Raw genomic sequence first — 23,390 nt, forward strand, 5'->3', positions numbered from 1 at the left:
AAAAATTTTCACCGCATCCTGAAGCAACAAGTTCTGATCTTCGTAAGCGCCCATCTGCTTTTTCTTTCCTTTGGCGGGGTAAGTAGGCACTAGCATGGAGTTCACTGATTGCCAACATGGGTGCTGCAATGTATACCTTAAATGAACGGAGTCGTTTAATTCATTACCAATGAACAAGTTGGTTTGGCATACCTCTGTCTCCACTTAGTAGATGCAGAAAGGACTGTAATAAGAGCCTTAGACTGGGAATAAAAAGGGCTATGTTACCTGCATCTTACAAGGAAACGCTAGAAAGTACAGTTGAAATTACTGATATTAAAACTTTATTGCTTCTGTATGCTCTTTTCCGTAGTGCGTAGCTTTGTTGCTATCAGTGCAAGATTTAACCCAAAGGCCAATGTTTCCACTGTTCCTTGACCAATCTTTTCTACCAAAGAGACGTCCGTCTGTCGCTTTTATTCGCTCTGCAGTTTTTCAAGCCGTGCTGACAGCGGAAACGTCCAACTCCGGCTTTGCAGTGTTGAACGTAAATCAGGACGGATCAATATCTTACCAGGTAAAATATCCTCCCTTTGTCACGTTCAGTTAGCGATGCTAACATGTGACAGTGGCGTTAAAAGGAGTCATTATTTTAATTTCTTGTCTTTTCACAGAGGCATAGACTTTCTGATTCACGTTTCTGTTATGTTGACTGTTGTTTTACACCCATTATGGAAGGTGTGCTTTTTAGTGGCTCTGGTTCGAGTTGGGTCAACACTGACAAATCGCCTGCTGGATGGATGACCTCTTTGTAGGAGCCCTGATGAATTTGTCAACGATGATTTTTATCTTTAACGAAAAAAACAAAAACACAGAGCATCATGATCATCTCTGACATTGAGAAGCTTCTGAAATTTGTGCTTGCATATAAGATACGTCCAGACAGTGTAGCTGTCGCGACGCCTGCCGCGATGGTATGAAATATTGATTTATCCGTGCCTGAGTTACTTTCCGGCGTGGACGAAAAGGGAAATATAGCAATATGCTTCTAAAAGCAGTTAGAAGGGATGACACAGAGCCACTTGAGCATCACACTGAGCAGCGATGTCTTCCCATATGCGAACTATTTGTGACAGACAGCATTCATATTATAGTTGATAGCCTACTAGAAAAAAATAAAATACAGACTGGGTAGACTGTGATCTGGATTACAATGCATAAGAATTAATATTTCCTTATTTCGGATGCCGGGGCGTGCCTATCGAAAATGTGATGTCAGTTTTGTGATTAGGAATGTTAAGGCTTCGTTGAAAATACATGTACATAGCGTACAGAATGCAGGCACGTGTACGTTTTTGAAGTGATTCATTACGTACTTACGAAGATATCAGTGCGAATGAAAAACTGTCATTCTTCTGCTCTATCATCCTCATGGCTACGCCAGTCGGCTACACTTTATAAAAACTTTATTTGAAGGGCTGCTTTCTTTTATTTTTGCCGCTTGTTAAGATTCATTTTCTACGTAATTCCGAGGAGTGTGCCGTCAAATCCTGAGTGCGCGAATCAACTGCGCTGTGTGCGTTCGCCGATCGCACAGGCGTACGCGTCGGGTCTGGACAGTGCGCCCATGGTGGTCGTCCTGGAGACGGACAGCCCTGCTGACAACGAGGTGCGCACAATGGCTGCCTCCTACAACCCGCCCTTCGCCTATCACTGGGTGAGTGAAGACCTTCGATGCCCGACCACTGAATGTCTCTCATGCTCTTCTGTCACGCGAAAGCTCGCAGGCAGGGGAACAGTGCAGAGCTATTCTGACGAAGACTTCGCTTATCTTCCCGGCTTTGTTCGTCATGTTCTTGGAAGCTTTAAGGCTGCTGTGTGGAGCGTGCCCATACCCCTTGCTCTTGAGCGCCGACGCGTCAGGCACCTTTCCGGTGGCTCCGCATCGGGTGAACTGTTCCTAAAGCGCCGACCTAGAACGCGCCAGTCTGAGTGGGTGGATATAGTGCGCATGTAAATAAGTGTTTAAAAATATAATAGCTCTTCGATTGTTTTAAAATCTGATGTAATAATGATAAATTTTGTTAATGCACTACAGGAAAGCTTGGCACCAATTTACACCAACAATGTGGCGGCCGACAATAAGGAAAACGTTTTCTTAATTAAGAAATACAAATATGTTCTTTATATTATTTAAGGTTACCGGAGAGCGCGCTTAGAGATTAGTTTTCTTTTTTCCAAAATCTCTCCCAATTACTGCCTAAAACAACAACAACGAAAAAGCCATGGACTCATTAAAATGCATGATTGTTAGGGTCAATTTTTGAACAACGTCTGTAGCTCATCACCAGCGGGAAACAACAGCTTCATCATTCTTTTTTTTAGGCTATGTGGGGCGAGTTGTCTTTAATGCGACCAAGTTGCTCCTAAAATATGATTTTGACACGCTCGTGTATACACGAGCTGTTGTAAGTGCATTATGTGCAGTACTGGGTTATGTACTGTAGTAGAACGTAATGACACTACTAATGTACTGAAATGGGCCTACAGCCGCTGCCAGTGTCGTCATGGCGGCAGCTGCTTATCAGCCTCCGTCGTTGCCGCCCAATTGTTTCACCATAAAGCTCATAGTATCGAGTTTCGCACCACTTTACGTTACGCGTTCGTTTTTTACTCCGATTTGCGACTGTGTTTAACGACAACGCCTTTTTGTTTGTTTTTTTATTCGACTTGTGTCTTGCGTTCGGTGCTTTCCAGCTGAAAAGTGAATCAAGAGGCGGAAGTTAGTAATTTTGTAAGGAACCTAAACACTGCCCGTAACGAAAATTGGTACCACAGAGAATCTTATTTGAAAAAGAAAAGAAAATGATCTTAAACATATTCCTGCATGCGAGTGGACGCGGAGTGAAGAGGCACTGCGGAATTTTGAGCAGTGTCATGTCGGACGAATCTTTAGCTGTTTGTTAAACATCAGAAGCATATAAAGGTCTTACAGGCATCGTAGTGTTTTACAAACGAACAATAAGGTGAGGCTCATCCTCATCAGACAGTCAGCAAGAACACGTATTCAATTAGTGAGCCCTGTCTTTGAAAGCTGGGCTGGACACATGGTCCTGGCGTGAGGGCCCTTCGTTGTGACGAGATTTTACTGAAGCAAGCAAGCCATGCTTTTTGCACGACTGCGCACTCTGTGTTCGACGCCGTTGTACAGCAACTATTCCTTCCTTTTTTTTTTTTTGCTTAGAGCGGTCGTCTTTGTGGCAGAAAGGAGAAACGTCCTCGACAAATGCGTCTTTCAAGCATTGAAGGGCTCTACATGACCACCGCTCACGCTTTCCTTTACTGTAGCCCATTGTACGAGCACGTTCAACGGCGAAAAAAAAGAGAAAAGAAAACGAAATATTGAAGCCTAGACCTGGAAGTCTGCAGCTTTTGCCCTGCGGTCTCTGGTGTGCTGTGACCACTTTCTATGCTGCTTCTCGCTGCAAGCATCCATGCACTATTGTAAACAGAGAGAGAGAGAGAGATCCATTCAGTCAGTCAGGTACACTACTATTGTCTGGGTGAAACTGACCATCTTCTTTTTTTTTTTTTTTTTTTTTTGTTCCTGGCTTGTGTGCCTGGTTGCGTCACTGACGACAGGAACAGGTGGCCTTGCTTGTGGCTGTCTGAGCTGATATCAATGACCAGTATTAAGAGGGCTTACTCTCAAGGCTTATGCAATGGACTTAACGCGGGAAATGTGGCGAAAGCTTGATATATGCTCAGCTCTACTCTGACCAGTCCGCCTAATCACTGTCATCGTGTGAGTGGCGTGCGGTGGCAGCATTTGTTTCGGGTCCATCGTCCCCGCGTAGGGCAGGGTAACCAAACCTAACATAGGAAGGCCAGGCAGCGAGACCAAGGCGACAATAGATTACTGCGGTTACTGGCCCTGGCCTCGCGAAGCGTCCTTTGCGTGGCTTAGCTGGAGACACCCAGCCCGTCTCGCCACCGTAGCAGTGCTTCTCGACGATAATGTTGCATTTTTTTTAAACGTCATAGTAAATGAATAGCGTCCCCCCCCCCTTCCCCCCCCAACCCCCGCCTTTTTTTTTTTTTTTTTTTTTTTTTATTGTTTGACAGTTCCGACGAATTACACGTCTCCGGTGACGATTGGCGCGCGCCTTAAAGACAAAAAGGAATAGACTGGCGGAGCAGAAAGGCTGAAAGAGCCAAAAGATACTGATGGATTCTCTGAAGATAGCCAGCAGTGGCGACCTGCTACCGTTAGTACTTCACCACGCAGAGAAGACGATGGGGAAAAAAGTCCCTGAAAGTATTTCACTGTGCGGCTACAGAACCGTCATGGGACAGGAAACAGCAAGTTCTTAATAAAGGAGGTATATTTTCAGGGGACATGAAAGGCAGGTTCGCATTCTTAGCGGTTGCGCCACTAGTTGCGTTGTGAAACCGACGGCACCTGTTTCGATGGATGTTTCGATAGTTGTGCAAAGCGAAACTTCTAGTATCTCTTCCAAATTGCGAAACAAAGAGGCGAGTCATTGCAGGAGAATGCAGTCTGTGCGCAGAGGCTACTGTATTGAGACGCCCCAACTTTCGTTTCGAGTTGTTCGATACGACTGATGGCTCTTGTTATAGACTAGTGTTGTACTGTATAGGGCCTTCCTTTTGGCCTGTTGTTTTCTGTCTGGCGCATTTTTGTTGTGTTCTTGGTACTCCGCCCCAAGTAAACTGCGTTTCTATCTCTTTACGCGCGCTTGTCTCGAGGACAAGGACGCTCGAAAAACCGACAGTATGGTCGCCGCGGCTTGAATGCGAAGTTCTATGTCAGCTATTAGCGGTATTGAACGTTACGTTGTTTATTCATTGTTGTTGTTTTTTCGCAGTGAAGAGTGCTTGATGCCTTCCGGCGTCATGCGTAACGCCACTGTGTTTAGAATAGTCACCACGGTCCTTTTCATTGCCGTGACGTCATTCGCGATGTCAGTGCATGCGGATATGTTGGTGCGACGCGATGCCAACGCTGTAGAACCGGGGGCTGCGGCCTAAGAGCTTTCATTTTAAAACGCACCCTGTCATAAGGCGATGCGCCATTGCAAAAAAAAAAAAAAAAAAAAAACACCTTTATCTTCTGTCGCAGTTTTGCAATACGTGTCTCACGAATGCGTGCGTTTTGTGTCCTGGATGGGCGCTCGAGAACAGTCGTTATTACGGCGCCACTAGGAAAGCACTTGCAGCAAAGGCAAATAGAATCTATACCACAACGTCCTGACACCTGAAGGTGGCCTGGGCAGCTAAATTACAGCGGAATGAGGGGCTATTGTTCTTGGGTCAGAATGGACTGTGACTGGCCGACGAACGCCCTAAATAGCTGGGCTGTACATCGGGGTGTATATACCCCGGGTTATCGCTGAAAAACGCAGGCCAACTGCGAACTGGTCTTGAGTAAGAGAGCATATATAGGAAAGCAGATTGTTGTGCACTTAGATTCCAAACCGCCATAACAACATAAGGCTAGAAGCTGACCTCGTCGCCTAAAGCTCGTGTTCAAACTCGGGTTAAAACACGAAGGGGCTTCCAAGAAAAAAAAAGTGTACGTAGATGATCAATGGGATTGATGCATTGGGGTATGCGTTAGCATTAGTGTTTACGCTCGGACGAAGCAGCCGCTGCCGTCAACGGGTGCAGATCATGCGAGCGGAGGCGTAATCAACTTTGTCAATCATCGTGGCCCATCATCCGCATCTCTTTTCCGATTCGATCCAGCAAAAGCAGTGTCACACACCCTACACCGTCTCCCCTCTACGCCTCTCCCATTTTTCTTTATTTATCTCTCCACTGAAACTAGAGGATGGAAATCTTAAATGTTTTTTAGGGCTATCCTGAGTAGACCAGAGTCACTGACGCCTACATGACATTCCTTGAAGCGCGATCGTGTGGTCGACGCATGCGCGAAGGTATAGTGCATGCGCAGAAATGAAAGATCATTCTTGGCATGAAGCCACTCTGCCATCGTAAAAGCGTGACCATGAGATGCACCATGTGATGAACGCAAAAAATAATTACAACATACAAACAGCATACGTCCGCGAACGTGTTTACAACCGCGGCGAAGGGTAGCTTCCTAAAAATTTGAAGTAGGCGAAGAAACATCTAGATAAACCGGCTAAGACAACTACAACCTGGAACGAAGGGAAAGCAAACGGGAGTAGCTGCGAAAATTCAAAATTCGTATCGACGCACTTTGCGCAACAAAAAGAACAGAAAATACATGATAAACGCACGCCCGATGACTTAGAGCGTGTAAACACACAAAGAAATTCTCGCTGAATTGTCTAGATCACTCTGTGCGTTTCAAGCAGGGTGATAAGATCGCATGCCAGCGGTTGTTGGCAACAACAAATGGATTGCAACTGGATAAGACTGACTATAGATAAAGAGTGTTGGTGGCGTTGCGCCACGACGGGACAGACTCCGTCACAGTAGGGAATTGACTTGGCTAGAACCTTTCTGGTCCACCTGGTAAAAAAGGGAAGCCTCAGTACCAATCCAATCCAGTCCAATCAAATTCTTTCGTTGCAGTATGAGGACTGAGATGGGCGGAGGGACAAATTCTAGGCTTTAATTGCAACGTTTTAATATACACAGGACGAGCTCTTTCCTGTTTCTAAACGTTTTTAGCCCAGCTTTGCTCCCTGTCCGCAGGAGTTTCAACACGCGCTCCTCTGTGTCCAAATTTTTACTTGGGTAAATTGGCGTTGTATCTATGTGCACGCTTGTCAGCGTGTGCTATTCGAGAACCCCTTCCTGACATATGCGAGGTAGCGCCCTTTGCCGGCGATCGCTTTTTATCTTTTTTGTTACGACCTTCCGTGTTGCGCTGCTTTCAAACATGCACAAATGTGGAAGTGCTGAGTAACTAAGAAAAAAGATATACGACGCACTGTGTCGTCTATTTTAAAGTTTCTATTCCGTTTACACTCAGAATACTAGTACATTCGGAATATCAGAAAATAAAATGGCGAGATAAAAAAAAAAAAATGCGCACTTCGGAGCCAGCTATGCCTATTTCCGTTATTTGACAGGAGATGGTATGGTTTGATTTATGGCGTGTAAATTCCGAAAGCGACTAAAGCTAAGAGAGATGCTGTAGTGGAGGGCTCCGGCAATTTCGACCACTTGGGGTTCTTTGAACTGCGCCAGTGCGGAACGGACTATCAGGAGGTGGTTTCAGGTCATCGTTTATGTCATTTGCCTTTTATTTCTTATTTTCACAAAAGCTTCGTTCACATCATTATTTTCTAGTCGTGCTAAGTTACCACAGCACACGGCTCTCGGTCATTTTTGTGAAGAGATGGAGTAGCGTAATAGTTAGGTTTAGTTCCGAAACTTCCCGTAACAGTGCTGCTAACTTCAGCTCTTGGTGTCGAGCCTGCGCAATTAGTGTGCGTTCTCTCTTGCTTCTTTCTGCGTCCTTGTCCTCCCAAGAGAATAGTAGAAAACAGGAATGTGTAGTGGTTACCTTCCTGACTTTATCTTAACTATTTTGTTTTCTCTCTGAAAGAGTCGTAACAGTGCAATTAAAAAAAAAAAGGAAATGCGCCCAGAGGAGCAGCTAAATAGTGGGCCACAGAAAACTCTTCAGAGATTTATTTTTTAGTTGAGGCATGCTGCCATTTTATTTATTTATTTTTCTTTGCCGTCGAGTCTAAGTAATGGTTTTCTGAAGGCTCTTCGCTGATGTGTATTCAGGAACCAGAGGTCCTTGGAAGAATATGCGACGTGACTATGGGCTTGCCTTCAGTATATTTTAGATTACGACCCAAATCTTAGCACACATTTTCTTCACATTGCGCCTTCGTCAAACGCGACCAACCTGTGCGGATTTCGGATCCGCAACCTGAAAAATTACAAGAGTTCAACGCTGCTGAACCAAATATTGAGCGAAAGCATTAGCTGCGGGCGACCGAGCGTTCCTCTTCTCTTTTTCTTCTTCCTCAGCCCACATATAAAGCCCCGCTTTAACCAAGCCGTATGAACGTGCCATAGTGGCCTATAGGGGTAACGTGAATGCCAGGGTCCTAGCAGGCTGATTCTGACATAACCGTCCCATGTGAAACGAGAGACCCAAGTTGGCAACTCCTGCCAACTGAGCTGCGGCTCCGACCACGCCACTCCGACCTCTTGAGTTTGGAGCCCATCTCTCGTTTTTGTGTCACGTGAGGTGTGACGTCACAGCGTCACGTGGGTAAGGCGTGGCTATCGCCGCGCTACGCCGACCACTCTAGTTGGTAGCCCAGCTCTTAGCCTAGTGTCACGTGGGGTGTGACGTCACAGCGTCACATGGGTAAGACGTACGTGGCTACCGCCGCGCTACGCTGAAGGCTCGAAACCTAGAGTAGTAATGCTTTCGCAATAATATCAAAATGTCATTCCACATGGCTCACCATTGCAGGACATTTTCGTTTTTTTTTTTTTTTTAAATACACGCCTTGTATACGGGGATGACCGCGTTTCGGCACACATCTGCGTTTGTCTCCAACAGAAAGTCAGCTCTGGCCTGAGAAATGCCAGTCATTCTAATGTCCGGGTTTTCTCCGCGGTCTGGTGACGCAGCTTATAATTTTGACGGTGGTTGTCGTGGTACCCTGTAAACAGCCCTTTGGCCGGCGCTGGTGTTTCCGTGCAACGGCGTCTGTTTTTGTCTGGCCGCTTTTTTGCCAATCCTACCGAGGATCCACCAACGGCAGGACTGGCAAAAAAGCGGCCGCTATCTTGAAGGCCGGCGGGATAAGCGACGAAAAACAATTCCTATTTGGGCTCCGGGGCACGATGGCTTTGCCGGGAACATCCAGGCCGATATCATAGCTCGAGGTTATGCAAACCGAGGAAGATCAGAGGCCGAAGACACCGAGGAAGTGACTCGTATCTAAGCAGACATTTAGTGCACTTCTGGGGAACCAGAGGACGGTATCCTCCACCCCACAAGGTGTTAAACAAACAGGGAGCCGTCGGTGCCTTGGCGGCAGTTACAAACAAATTCTTATCCATGCCTGTCTTTATACAGCAAGATACATCCGACCGTATACAGGGACACGTGTCCCTGGTGTGGACAAAAACCGACACTTTATCATATTACACGGGCCTGCCAGAAAATAGATGCAGTGCCTATAATCTACAACGCCACGCCGGAGCAGTGAGAGGCTGCGCTGTCCAGTTCGGAATCGAAAGACCAGCTTTGGCTGGTTGAACGGGCCAGCCGGGCAGCAAAGGCCGCGGGAGCCCTGGAATGAGGACCCAACCACGGGAGCTCTACATTGCGTTTTTGCACTATATAAAGTTTGCTCATTTTCTCTCTCTCTCTCTCATTCTTGCTTGTTCGAAACACGTCCGCGACAGGGCGTTGGTTGCCACTCCCACGGAGGTGCGATGAAGGGATGAGAGAGGAAACAGGCGGCTGCATCGAATCCGCTTAAGGCTTCAGCAGAGAAATCGGATGAGCAGGATTTGCCACGCTCTACAAGAGCGTTAATCTCCTCCTGCAGAAATAATCTGCTTGCACGCACATGACAAGTTGACGCTAGCTTGTCTGTAGGTTGTCAATTAGTCCCACTGCGTGCTTCTCAGCAGCGTCCTATCATGCTTATTAGTTTTTCGCTCGTATAGCTTCGATTCTGTAAGAGGGGATGCGTTGGTGCACGGTGAGGATATCCAGTTTCATTTGGTTGCTGTTTGGCAGTGGAAGTAGTTCACGTAGCGGCACTTGGAGCTTCCTAGGGCATGTTGTTGTTCAAGTGTGTTACTAGGCTATCTTGAACGAAGTGAAACATGTCATGCTTTTCTACTTGCTGATCACATTCTAAATGATAGCAAAACCCCTTGCTGTAGTTAAAGCAGTAATATGCCCTTCTTTAGAACTGCTCACTTGTCTTCGTTGCGATTAACAAAAAGAAGTAGAGATTCCTTCTCTTACTCGACGCACCGATGCACCAACTAGAGGCTGCACGCTATCACCATCTCTCTCTCTCTCTCGTTAGATCAACATAACAGGATACCGACTCTGTTTTTTTTTTTTTTATGGGATTTTTGTAGCCTATCAGTTTCCTTCCGGATACGTAAACAAATTGCCACAGCCGACCTTAGGGATTGGGTATGCTCGCATTTTTTGCAGACGAACGGCACTTTCAGTCGTGGCACCAGCCAGGTGCTCGAGATGCTGCTCACTGATGACCTGACCTTCAAGGTGCTCTCCGAAGGACAGAGCGAATTGCGCGGACGAGTCAAGCAACGTCTCTACTCGGACGCTTTCCTCGGTGGTGAGGAGGTTCATTCCATCCCTTAATGTCATCTGACGACCACGATTCTGTCGCTTGCGGGACAGACTAGTAGCTTAATCGGTGGCTGTTGCTTAACACCCACAGTGACACCAACAGGTATGTTGCGGGGGTAAAGAAAATATGCTAGGGCATATCTATAAGACATAGATTTCTGCGGTCAGTGCGAAAATGAAATTAAGTGCTGCTTTCAGCACGTCTAGCCTTTTCATGCCGCCTTCAGTACAAAAATGGCATGTTCTGTTTGTTATTGAGGAAATATGAGAATGACACTATACCAGTTTTAACGACGCCATGATACTGCACAAAATAAAGGCGCGAAACCGAAGCATGCGTAAGGAGGATCTGTAACATCTGTTTAATGATGACTAAGATATCTAACAAAAGGATTTAGGAAAAACGCGACAGAGGCTGACAGCACTTAGAGGTAGTTAGCCTGTCAAAGAAAACGAATGGCACATATTTGTGGCACCTAATAATTCATTGTCACTACGCTGGAGCCATTGCTGGCTGAATTCTCGCAAAGCTAACCCTATCAGTACCTAAAACAGTTCAGCTAAGCACAGTTTTCTTTAATTATAAAATAATCCTACCGCGGACAACTACATAAACGTTTTACGCATGAGTGTTGGCGGTACACCTTGGGACTAAAGCCGCGAGAGTTACACCGAACGAAACTGTCCCTTGTAGTCAAACGGATGTTTTTACAAGCTCCGCCGGGCACGGGGGCCGCGCCTGCTGATGTGCAAGAACTACGCAAAGCTCTCGAGCTAAGTAGTGGTAACACACGTGTTCTGCCTCAAGCAGAGGCGCCCGTGCTGCTCGTATCCGAGGGCAACAGCTCTGCGGCGGCGGGCCAGGCCTGGGTTTCTGTGGACAAGTCCTGCCGGCTGCACTACTCGGTGTTCGTCTCAGGCCTCGACCCGGCCGAGAGACACCTTCTCGAACTGCTCGAGATCGCGCCCGCTTTCGACGCCAGGCCCAGCGCGCGCAGCGTCCAGAGGGTGCTCCAACGGATCACCGGAGACGAGGTGGGTCCCAAACCGGTGCAAGTGTTTAGGGTTACTTCTAAGTGCTGTGTTGCACGCGACTATCACTCTTGGTGTATTGGACCACGAAATCTGTTCTTTTTACGTTGAGTTAGTCAGCCTTTACTTCTGCAGGACTTATGATAACCTGGTGCTAGTTGTGTCTCGCTCTGAAGGCATGTGCGTACTTGGTTGCTGGGAGGACAACATGCGTAGTCACGTGGTTGTTTTGCGCTGCGCATTAATGAAACGCTCAACGGCAGCCTTCCATGAAAGAATGTCATTATGCCGAGGTAAAAATACACTATGAACGTTTTGCGTGGTCATGTTGTAAACGTGAAATGTCCACTTGCGTAACGCATTTGGATCAGCATATTCCCTTCCGAAATTAACGCGGGTGGCTGGCTTTTTATGTAAGAAACGAAGCAGCAGTTCATACAAGCAGAATAACCCATGTTTGGGTGTTTAAAATTGCTTCAGAAAACGATTTGTGCTCATACGAATGAATGTCCGCAGTTTTCCGTCAAAATGAAGAAAGTTTATTTATTCACATTTGCCTTGCACGTCGTGGGCTTTGCGACAGCATCTGCTGAGCAGAGTTGAGCTTTGCGGCTTCAATTCGCTCGTGCAGCTGGTCGCGTGTACTAATTAGTGTCAGTGATGTGTGAACTCGAGGTTCATTCCTGCACGTCGCCTTAGCTGGCGAGCATGTCCGGTGTGCTTAGGTAGGAATGCAATATGTGCCGTGGCTTTGGGATTGCAGCTGGAGGACACGCTGGACGATCCAAGTGTCGCGACTCTGCACCGACTCAACGGTGGATCTTCGTACCTGCTGGTCACCTCCAAGTCTGGAAAGTCCAAGCAAGTCGAGCTGAGGGGACACATCAGAGATGTGAGTAAAGTAGAACAACTCCGCACACATGGTATATGGTTCAATAAAAACCTTTCTGAGGATGTTTACGGAGCACAGCCGAACTTCAGTTATTTTTATAAATGCACTATCGGCTGCAAACGTTTACGGGGGCGAGTGTGCGGAAGAAATTTGTTTTGACGCAGTGGCGTAAGCAAATCATTTGAAATATACGTGGTCATGACGAGACATTTCCGTTACATACACTGGTAGCAGCATCAGGCAAATTGATTGCGAGGCAGAGCTACAGTAACTTTTCATGTGGGAAGGGCCATGCACAAACATGCCCCCGATAGTGTATCAATGATGGCCTCCAAACCCACGATGATGTTGTCAGAAAATCCGAGCACTAGGTGTGCGGTTAAAACCCGTTATTTTATACAGTTGATTGCCATAGAATCAAAGGATATACCTTCATTATGGGGAAAGGTTGGTTGGTTGGTTGGTTCATAGGAAGGGAAAGGCGCAGTATCTGTCACACTTGCTCTGTGGACACCTGAACCGCGCCGTAAGGGAAGGGATGAAGGTGGGAGTGAAAGTGGATAGAGAGAAAGGGGGGCCGTAGTGGAGGGCTACGGAGTAATTTCGACCACCTGGGGATCTTTAACGTGCGCTGACATCGCACAGCACACGGACGCCACTTCGTTTCGCCTCCATCGAAACGCAGCCGCCGAGCCCGGGATTCGATCCAAGGTAATAACTACATGCAGCCTGATGTCGCTATGGAAGATATTGCACAACGCAAAATTCAGACGCAAAATTCCTTCCTGCATTTTTGTGCCTGTCAGAAACCCCTAGCGTCCGCAGTAGACATTTGATGAAAGCGAGTTGCGCTGATTTCAAATATGGAATGCATGTATGGCGGTTCCAGCGAAAATGCATCAGAATTTCCCGTAGTGCTGCTCGCCAAAGCGGGCTTTCCTGCATGCTTTGTATTACTGCGGCAAAGCACTCTGGTGCGCGTAAGGGCTAGCCCGGGAATGGAGGCTGCTGTAGGATTGATTGATTGATTGATTGATTGATTGATTGATTGATTGATTAATTGATTAATTGATTGATTGATTGATTGATTGATTGATTGATTGATTGATTGATTGATTGATTGATTGATTGATTGATTGATTGATTGATCGATCGATCGATCGATCGATCGATCGATTTCTGTGTAAAAGAGAGTTTCGTTAGAGTAGGCAATGAAAATGAAAAGTTGGCAGCAGTAGATTTTCCACTGAAATCGCAATCTCTGCCATCAGATCCGCATTCCAGATAACTGCTTGCCTGAGCTAGCGAAGAGCAGAGGCAACGCCGGGCCAGGTGTCGGGTCTGTTCCCGGCTACACGAGTGACGCAGGCGTGGAGAACAACGAGATCTACCGGATCGAGTCCAACCACAAGTGCTACTACGACGGCGAAGTTTTCGACGACGGGGCCCAGTGGACGGCACGCCACGAGGCATGCGTCATGTGCTCCTGCCAGGTACGTACTTCACGAGACTGTCGAGTTGGGCTGACTTCCTTTTTGTGCTAAGCGGCTACAGACGTTATCGAGGATGGCTCGTACAATGTCGTTAGCAGTGTGTGCGCAGTTGTAGATAGCTACAGATCTTGTGATGTAGGAACATTGCTCTATTTAATTTCAAAAGAATATAAATTCTGCTGGCCCACAGCTCTATGAAACCTTAGCATTACTCTCCCTGCGTAGAGTACAGCAAAACTCTAAGCATTTAGTATATTAGCCAGCTTGAGGGCATTTTCTTCTTTACAGTGTTCTTTCTCTGCTGCCTTCCTTGTAGAGAGGTCGTCTGGTATGTGACCCCGTCGTGTGCCCTGCCGTTCAATGCCCAAATGCCGTAACACTGCCAGGCGAGTGTTGCCCGTCTTGTCAAGGTGAGTGCGCTTGGCTTGTAGAACAAATAAATAGCGGCTGCTTTCAAGAAATTCTCTTTGGCTTCCGTTAATGTGTGGTGGATTCCATTAGTGTCTGGTGCTTCCTTTTACTGTGCGTGAAATAAAATCAGCTTTTTTTACGTTTTCAAGATAAATTTCAGAGCGTTTGGTATCCATTCTCTGATTCTTATCATTCTGATCTATTGCGAACGCTAGCATCCAGGCCTATTACTCAGGCTGTGCTTTGCGCCTTGCAGATGACTCGAGTGGTCTGAACGCGACATTTTCGCCGGGTGTGACTCGCTCTCCGCACGGCTGCTTTCTCGAGGGAGACAAGAAGTTCCATCTGGCCGGATCCAAGTGGCACCCCTACATCCCGCCCTTCGGCTTTAGCCGCTGTGCTATCTGCACCTGTCAGGTTAGGCCCCTCTTCAGCGAGGTTCACATTTTGCTGTGCGAAGTTAGGATATTTTGACTTGCCTAATCAAGCATAACTGAAATGTACTCTTTTTTTCCTCTCCATAGAGGTGCTATGCAGACGTACTGAGTTCGGCTGTGACCGGACGCATGTAGTTGTTTTTTGTTCTAGTTTTCTAAAAGTTGTTTTCCAATAAAATACAATTTCCTTTTCTTTCCGTCCTCTGGTCAGCAAAATTGTAATATTACAGTAATAATATTATCTGATTATTTAGTAGGGCATGGTTCTTTTTATTAGTTTTAACGAGCTTCTCACCAGACCGCCTTTTCTGTTTGCTCGGGAGGAATACTATAAAAAAATGTGAGCTTTATTTTGTCATATAAGGAAAGCAAATAGATTTCTTTGCAAGTTTTTCAGCACTTTATAAATGACTAAGACGCAGAAGAAAATACACAAGACTGTGTCTTCATAATTTAAGTAGTGCTGGGTTACTTTTAGAGAAATCGTGCTTCACCAACTAGCTTCATAACAAATTTTGTAAACCAAAGAGACCTGCTAATTGTATTTTCTGCATAAGTTGCCGAACAGATCAACTGAAGTCGTTTTTTTTTTCTTAGTTACCTTCTTTTTATTTATTTTTCAAGTTCTTCTTTACAGCCCACTACACTCACAGTGGAGTGTCGACGCATCACTTGCCCACCTCTGAGTTGCCCTGAAAAGGACGCCTATCGAGAAAACGCACTTTCCTGCTGCAAGAAGTGCCCAAGTATGGTTTTAGATTTTTAATGTGTACACTTTGCATATTATACCATGCTTAACCAAATAAGAAGATACTAGAAAAATTGAATCTAGTCTCTACCGAGAGATTGGAGCAATATAATAAAAAAGAGGTCATTCTCACTTAAAGAGGAGCTTTTATGAGCTACAAAAAGCCATAAAACAAAATAGATGTATAACTACCGTTGAATGGTATCATAGATAATTTGCCTGAGTAAGCGGCAAATTTTATCATAAATTTCAGAAGCTCGACTAGAACGCTACTCTTTTGAAAATGTTATATCTAGTTTCAGTCGTACAACAGGATAATTTTTAGTTGTATTCTCTGAGCCACGAAAGCTTTTTTTTATTTTATTGCCCCGAAAAAAAAAAAAAAAATAAGATACTTGAAAAAAGCCAGAGGATAAATTTTTATTGCAAATTGTGGCTTAGTGTTGCTTTAACTACTAAAGGAACAATATGTGATTTAATTTATACTCGTTACATAACTTTGTTTTTAATTTAAAACAGCAAAAAAATATTCAGTATTAGCTATGAAAGCACCAGACTTTCTTCCACTAAAGCAAAAGCCTTCAGCATTGTTACATGACATTGAAAAGTCATCTGGTTAAAGCTAGACCTATTACTAAACCAAATGCGTTTGACGACGCATACATTCACTGCTGTGGGCTTAAAGCAGCTGCATGACCACACAACCCTAAAGCAGATATAACATTCCATAGTTCTACAAGTGAAAGCATTGCGACATGAAGGCTTGAAAGCTTGACAGTTTGAGAATTACACTATGTGCAGCTGTGCAGAGTAGGTGCGCATCTATTAAAATGATGCATTCTGATCAGAAAACATTATTCCCTCTATGTGGCATCCAACCTATCCACGAAATAAACTCTGCAGTGTGCTAAAATTCATCGAAGTTAAAGACATTTTGAATGCATACAATAATATTTTGGAAATGATTATTTATTATTGCAATTTGTGTGCGGTCAGCTGCTGTATAAAGCAAATACACAAAGCATGGCTGCATGCAGACATTACTTGGGACTGCATGGTTTGCTGAATCTCAAACCTCATTGTCTCTTCAACAGCAATGGGCTGACTTACTGCTATTGCTTTTCATAGAAAAAGCAGTGCCTGTCTGAGTGAAGACATTTACCTTGAAATTTTGTTTATGTTTGCATCAACATTTAATGGGTTATTTAAGTTCAAATTATGAATAGTAGTATCGTCTTTATAAGTATAATGGATCGTCGGATAATACCAATTTTGGCTTTTGTAAATATCATGCATGCTATTCACTTGTCTCCTCTCTCTCATTCTACAATAATGCATTTTTGTTTAGATGTTATTCCAGTGAAATCTCAGGATGGTAGCGTTGCAACACAACTTCATGACCAAGGCTCTAAAAAGACCTCAAAAGACATCTTGTCAAGTGGTGGTAAGTAAAACGCTACTTTGGGAGACAGCATATATTGCCAAGAAATACCTAAAGCGATGGAACAGCTTTAATACAGAATCTCTTTTTTGAATATTTCTATTTCTTGCTATTCATACCATTATTTTTCCTTCCAGGATGCCAGTTTCAGCTTCAAGTTTTTCACAATGGCGAAGAATGGCACCCAACGGTGCAGCCTTTTGGTGAAATGAAGTGCATTCGATGCCACTGCAAGGTATGCACCATTCATGCAAAAATATCATTCTAACACCAGGAAATATACATGGGGCTTCATCTTCCGATGCTTAATATGGGTTTTAAGAAATGATTAATTTTTTTTTTAAACGTCTCGTTTGGTATAACATAAAGGAAAATACAGAGGCTAATTTCATTGATGGATGCTAAAAGGACTGTATGCTGAGGCTGATATGCCCACATACATTTTCTGACGGGCAGCTTGGGTGGTACGATTGGCTGTGGAGACTTCATTTGTGCGCTGCTTGTAGTCTGCTTTAGGTTTTCAAAAGTGACCAGTCTTACTCACATTTACAGAATTTTCCTCAAACATGTCTTGTGCATTATGACTGATGTCTGGAAATACCAGTAAACACGATGATCTTCACTTTAGTGATATCTGGGCTTCCAAATTGTCTTGAGTTTGGCTTCAAAATGTCTGCCAGACCCCCCCAAAAAGTGCCTTTTTTAAGCTTAAATGACTTGAAATCATACCACGCAAAATGCGTCCTGCACAGAAGGAAATTATTAGTAAAATGCACAGGAATGATTTCGTCTCGGAATTCAGTCTGATTATGTATTTGTCCGAGATTGTGTTTGGAATCTCGAAGTGTTTGATTTTTGTCTAATTACACTTAGAAGCAGACAACTGTTTAAATTTTGACGTGACAGTAAATAATGTGTAGTGAGTTTTTCTCCCTCATGAAAGTAGGGCTAGCTCATTCGATTGTAGAATAATGGAAATGTTAGTGCGAGCAGAATGAATGTCCCTCCGATGACCTCAATGCGCAATATATTGGTGCATTGAGTGCTGTTGTAAAAAAAAAAAAAAAGGATGCATCTTATTCTGATTGCTGTTGTAACAAAAAGAGGATGTATCTTATTCTGATATGTGCAGCCTTAACCATGGCTCTAATCACACTCTGCAAAGGTGTTCAAAGGATTATATGAATACGTTAATCTTTTCATTTCTTTCAACAGGATGGCAAATCTCGCTGTCGACGACAGCGATGTCCCAAGCTGTCATGTCCAATAAAATTCCAGAAAGAAGATGAGTGCTGCCCACGCTGCGCTGATAATGGTACCTTGTTCTATGTTTGACTAGGGGCATTATTTGGGATTGCCGCAGGGCAATGTTTTTATATTTCTTGCAAGGACCTAAATCATATATATTTTATATAATAATTTCTGCCGATTATTTATGTTGCGTACAAAGCAGCATGAATCGTTTGCCTTTGCTGTGATTTAAGCAAAAATAAATTAACTCTAATTTCCTGTTTACAATTAGCATCGGAGGCTCGCGCCATGCCTATGTTCTACTTTCTACAGAATACAAGCACGAAAATCATTGCTTACGTCTCTATCGGCTAGTTTGCGAGATATACAAATTCTAGTTTGCTTTATACCAAACCATCACTCGCAAAACACTGCCAGTTGAAGTGAGCAGTTATCGCAATGCTTTGTAATGTATGCATACCGTCATATATTGGAGGCATATTTCGGAACAGCAGCAGATTCACAGCTCATGCTTTATTGAGAGTGAGAATAGCAACTAATGACAGGAAAGTATCTAAGCATACAGGATTAACATCGCCTAATGTTGGGAAATGTGAACTACAAGCCTGCACCCTTACAGGCGAGAGTCGGGCGGGAGATCGACCTCCGCGGCGGACGGGACGGAAGCGCAAGAGCCGGGGCGGGACGCCGTGGAACTGAGCCTGCCCCTATCGAATGCTGCCTACTACTGGCACCTCTATCCTCCTCTACTCTTACCATGAGCGAGCACTCGCATGTGAGCTAGCAGGCGCGGCTGAACCTTGGCAGCTGTACATTCCACCCACTACCATCTCCGGGATACTTGCCGCAGTGCTGCCCGAGGGAGACGTCATCACGCCACCTCGCCTCGCCGCTCCTCTTGATGGCTGGTTGCCGCCGCTCCAGCCTCCAGCTTCAAGAGTCGATGCTGCCACCCATCGGTAGCGTTTACCTCTACCCTCGTTGCCAGCTATCCTTGAAGCGGCCGGCATATTAGAACCTGAAAACAATTCACTGACAAGACTCACCTACATTGAGAATCATTACTGCGATTCCTCTAGCGGTGCATCGTTTGGTGCTCAGTGTGTGCAGGACTACGACCGAGACGACGGCTTCGGTGGACACGGCTGCTTCTGGGCCTCGCACGCCTCCTGCTTGTGCTAATCTTGCGCCGAGAAACACTGTGCACGTGCCTGAATGGTGGAAAAGTGAGCGGGAATGCAGCGCATTTGAAGCACGTGCAAGCGAAGTGAGAAATACTCGTGTAGGCGGGCCCCTACTCCTCCTGCTTGCTCGCGGCCGGCGAGCGCAAACGTCTATGGCTAAGTTCTTGTGCCATTAGAAATGTGCGACGATGGGTGGTGTCCTCGCTCTCCGTCTCTGCCTGTGCCAAGAAACCATTTGGTGCGTGTGTGAGACTCATAGTTCGAGAGCTGTGTAGAACAAACTGCGGCATTACTGCTATAGGCCCAAGTAGATGTGGCATTTGTCAGATCACACAGCGGAGAAATTTTCTTCAGCATGGTTGTCGATTGCATCTCAGAATTTTTCAGAGCTAGATGCAATGAAAAGACTACTGCTACTGTTGCTTCATCAACATCTCATCACTGGACAAATTGTGTGATTGCTTCTGTATGTTTGGATCCCTGTACTTTGCAGTATTTATGCTTTTTATGTTTGCGACCCCCTAAGCACCTGCCCAAGAACTTCATGTTGTGAGTTGTGTCTTTTAGGGTGGCATGTTATTGTCAAAATAAATTTCAGACATTTATCTCTTAGATACTGTTTTGGCTAAGTAGGGCATTATTTGTCCAATTGTTTTCCACTCTATGACAGTGTCATATTATTACCTTAAGGATACTGTGTTACAAAAATACCATATCATTGTGATCACGGGTAGGTATTAAATACATTGAAGAGTGCCAGGCTAATGTAAACTTCTATCTGTCACGCATTTTTCTATTCTGACAGTAAGAAAAAGACAGAACTGTACTGCTTACTTTACTAAGTGTACGGATGATGCCACGTAAGTCTGCATAAACCTTGTGATGCAGTTCATAAGGCTCCCTATATGCATATATGTGCCAAGCCTTAAATAGGCAGCTTAGCTCCTCAAGGAGTTCCACGTCTCTGAATAATTGCGGCGAAAGTGGGCAGGGATAGTAATGTTGACTTGCATTTATAGTTTATTCACAAGCGCATTAAGTTATGTTGATGAGCATACCCTTTTATTCTTGCATGAGAACCAGAGTTTGCAGAAACATTGTTCTTATCAGGCTCAATAAAAGCTGTGGTGTCTATAAAGTTTCAGGCTGCGGCTCTACATTTAATCTGTGCACTTGACTTGTGACGGAGTTTGATTGTTGGCCTTCTGTCTTACATTTGGGTTTCCTAACATCCCGGTCTTGTGTGTGTACCACTGAAACTTGTGTCGCAGTACACAAATTTGTTTGCACTCAATTATTTCATCCTTCGACAGTGGAGATTGTTTCCATTATTGCTGAGCTGTAAACTGTTAGGTTACAGAAAGTGTCATGCTTTTTTCTCTTTATTAACTTGATGTCGTTATTACTACCTTCAGCGGCAATTATGCGAAGGCATTATGCTTTCTACTTCTGTTGACCATTTAAAGGCAGCTATCCAAAGCAGATATCTGTAAATGGGCACTAAAGAAGCAAGCGCCTTCAGATAAGTGAACCGGAGTTTCTGAAGAGGCAACAGTTTTTTATTGTGTATAAGTGTGCGACCATTATTCGTGCTCACTCACCACCATTATGTGCAGGAAAGTTGAACTTCCTTCTCCGGCTCTTAAACTCCTCCTTTCTTGCTTAGAGGAACCCAATCACTTGTGTGAAAGAATGGGGAGTAGTCATTTGGTGTCCAGCTTTTACCGGTTACAAGCCATAGAATAGGTTGGAGTCAGTTAACAAACCAAATTTTATACACCAAGGGACGATACAGAGGAAAACGCACACTAATATTCGTACAAATAGAAAAATCAGTGCAAGGCATGCGAGCTAAAAAGGCTCCAATACGGACACAGGGTTTCACCACCATTATATGCAATAGAAGAGAGAAGCAGAAACAGATAGAGACCGAATTGCTCACCGGGCGCTCTCGCCGATCGACACCTGAACAGTCATGTTGTGGCTGTCACGAAGGCTGGCACCGCTCGCTCATATACCCGTAGCTTGTCGAACCGTGAACAACGTCTTGCCTATCCCCCTCCACACAAGTCTCTCACTAAGTTGCAGCAGGTGACATGGCGCCAGCTACAATCTCGCACCTTCCTCTCCCCTGCCTACTTAGCCCTTCTTTACCCGGGACTGCTCACGCCGGAATGCACCATCTGTGGTGCTCCTAAAGCGGATTTTGCTCACATTCTTTATTCTTGCTCTGAGCATCTTCCATCAGCCGAATGGCAACTCACAGACCTCGAGCGATGGGAGGCTGCGGTATTCAGTTCTGACCCGGCTGCCCAACGGCAGCTGGTGGACTGGGCTTTGGAAGTCGCCGGGAAGCATCACCTGCCGGCCACGACACGCATCCAAGAGCGATCCCATCATTAGAATGTTACAGCTAAGGCTCACTTTAATAAAATGCGTCACCACCACCACCGCGCCAACTGGGCAGGCGCGCACATACACATAGCTTTTGAAACACAATCGCCTTCTCCCCTTCCCGCCATTACGCGCGTCATTTTTTATGCACGGCGGAAATCTCGAGTGTGCCAGAGGCTTCTCCGTAGGGTGGTCGCCGCCGCTTTCAGCGAGGTAAAGAGGGTAGCGCTTAGTGGGTGCGAGGTTACGCGCTCCCCATACATGAAAAGGAGAGACATTTCCAAGGTCCTCGGAGACTATAAGCGGCCGTAGCACGGGCGCTTCATCCGCGCCGCGCCGTCATAACAAAAATGTGCGCCAATTTCGTGACAGTCACATAGTTTGCTGGTTGTTCGATACATTAATGTCGTTAGAAACTCACGTGACATAGCCGAGCGTTGATTGGCGGACGGATTACAAAACGCCGTAAGACCATAAGACATTTTCGAGTTGGCATGTGCGCTGCTCACGTGACATGGCCGAGCGCAGTGGTGGGCTCGACATCGGTTGGTTGGCTATGTGCAGACGCGGCTGGATAGCTCAGCGCATCGGGTTGCAATAGAGCCGGAATTCCCTGCAGGTGTTCCTGCCACAATGGAAAATCTCTGTGAGCGGTGAGGTGACCACTCAAGTGAGTGCCTGGAGGTTGACTAGAAGCGGCTACCCAGACTCCTCGTGAGCAGCTAGCAGCAGTGACGAACGAGGAGAAAACGGCTAAGTGGAGTCCAGACATGAACGATATCGCATTCTGCGCATATAATATAATTAAGCATCTCATATATAAATATATCAGTTATGGTAGCTCAATTGAGCACTACCGTGGCAAAAGCAAAGGCACAAAAGCAATGCAAAGAAGAGTTAGACGGAAGAGTCGCGTAACTGTAGTAACCTAGCATATGTATTTTTTTTTTTCCTCATATGGTAGGTTACTACAGTCCCGCGACTGCTTGCGTCTAACCCTCCATTGCGTTAGAGCTTTTGTTCTTGCCGTGGTAGTGTCCAATTGAGATAACGGCTCGGCAACGCAAAGCTGCAACCAAGCTCCTCATATCTCTACAGAAGCTATAAAACAAGGATGTTGTACATCCAAGACGCAGTTTAACAGCCCGCGCTCTCGAAACGAACTCGGTTCATCTCTCCTTCTCAATGACTAAGGGTAGCATATTACGTACTGCGAAGCATTCAGTGGGTGATGGCAAGAGGAACAAAGTTGATGAGCGTGAGAGGGATAAGGCAGGCTACAATCGGGGCTCGGAAGTGAGGGAGAAATGAAGTGCAGGAAGTGTTGGCCCGACTTGTCACGAGGGGTGGGCGCGGCCATTTAGGGAAGGGTGGGCGAGTTCCGGTGTTTTCTGCAGAAATGCCTCGTACTTGCGGCTAAACACTCTTTCCTTTACTCTAAATGTCATTAAATGTTCCATTCTAGTCCTTCCAGTAAATCAATCTGTTTATATTTATCCCTCTACCATCAAGAGCTTTTAGTTCAGGTTACTACTCTTAAGTGTTTGGGCGTTTTATACGATTCTTTTATGAGCTGGAGACCTCGTATTGAACATATTAAGCGTAAAGCGGAGCGCGAATTGGGTCTACTTAGTCGCATAAGCCATAGGAGACATGGAATGAGAAGATCTGCCCTTGTTATGATCTATAAACTTTATGTGCGCCCTATTCCTAGTTTTGTATGAATAAGTGTCTTGCATTCTGAGACTCGAGTTTCTCTTTGAATTCCAGTTTCCAGCAATTTATGGTCCATTCT

General features: G+C 45.3%; 1 protein-coding gene across 1 annotated transcript in view; it reads left to right on the forward strand.

Annotated features, from left to right (window-relative positions):
- Positions 1-20,331, forward strand: part of LOC146197378 (dorsal-ventral patterning protein Sog-like) — a 209,862-nt gene extending 189,531 nt beyond the window's left edge. The window contains exons 11-23 of the mRNA XM_084599190.1: positions 471-556; positions 1,577-1,696; positions 10,154-10,298; positions 11,124-11,347; positions 12,108-12,236; positions 13,508-13,729; positions 14,046-14,139; positions 14,397-14,557; positions 15,215-15,323; positions 16,674-16,769; positions 16,904-17,001; positions 17,982-18,081; positions 18,637-20,331. Of these exons, the coding sequence (XP_084455316.1) occupies positions 471-556; positions 1,577-1,696; positions 10,154-10,298; positions 11,124-11,347; positions 12,108-12,236; positions 13,508-13,729; positions 14,046-14,139; positions 14,397-14,557; positions 15,215-15,323; positions 16,674-16,769; positions 16,904-17,001; positions 17,982-18,081; positions 18,637-18,716 (1,664 nt within the window). The 3' untranslated portion in view covers positions 18,717-20,331. The remainder of the gene's footprint in view (positions 1-470; positions 557-1,576; positions 1,697-10,153; positions 10,299-11,123; positions 11,348-12,107; positions 12,237-13,507; positions 13,730-14,045; positions 14,140-14,396; positions 14,558-15,214; positions 15,324-16,673; positions 16,770-16,903; positions 17,002-17,981; positions 18,082-18,636) is intronic.
- The last annotated feature ends 3,059 nt before the right edge of the window (positions 20,332-23,390 follow it).

Source organism: Amblyomma maculatum, chromosome 3 (assembly GCF_055883805.1).
Source record: "Amblyomma maculatum isolate TAMU_Amacu chromosome 3, ASM5588380v1, whole genome shotgun sequence".
Taxonomy (NCBI): domain Eukaryota; kingdom Metazoa; phylum Arthropoda; class Arachnida; order Ixodida; family Ixodidae; genus Amblyomma; species Amblyomma maculatum.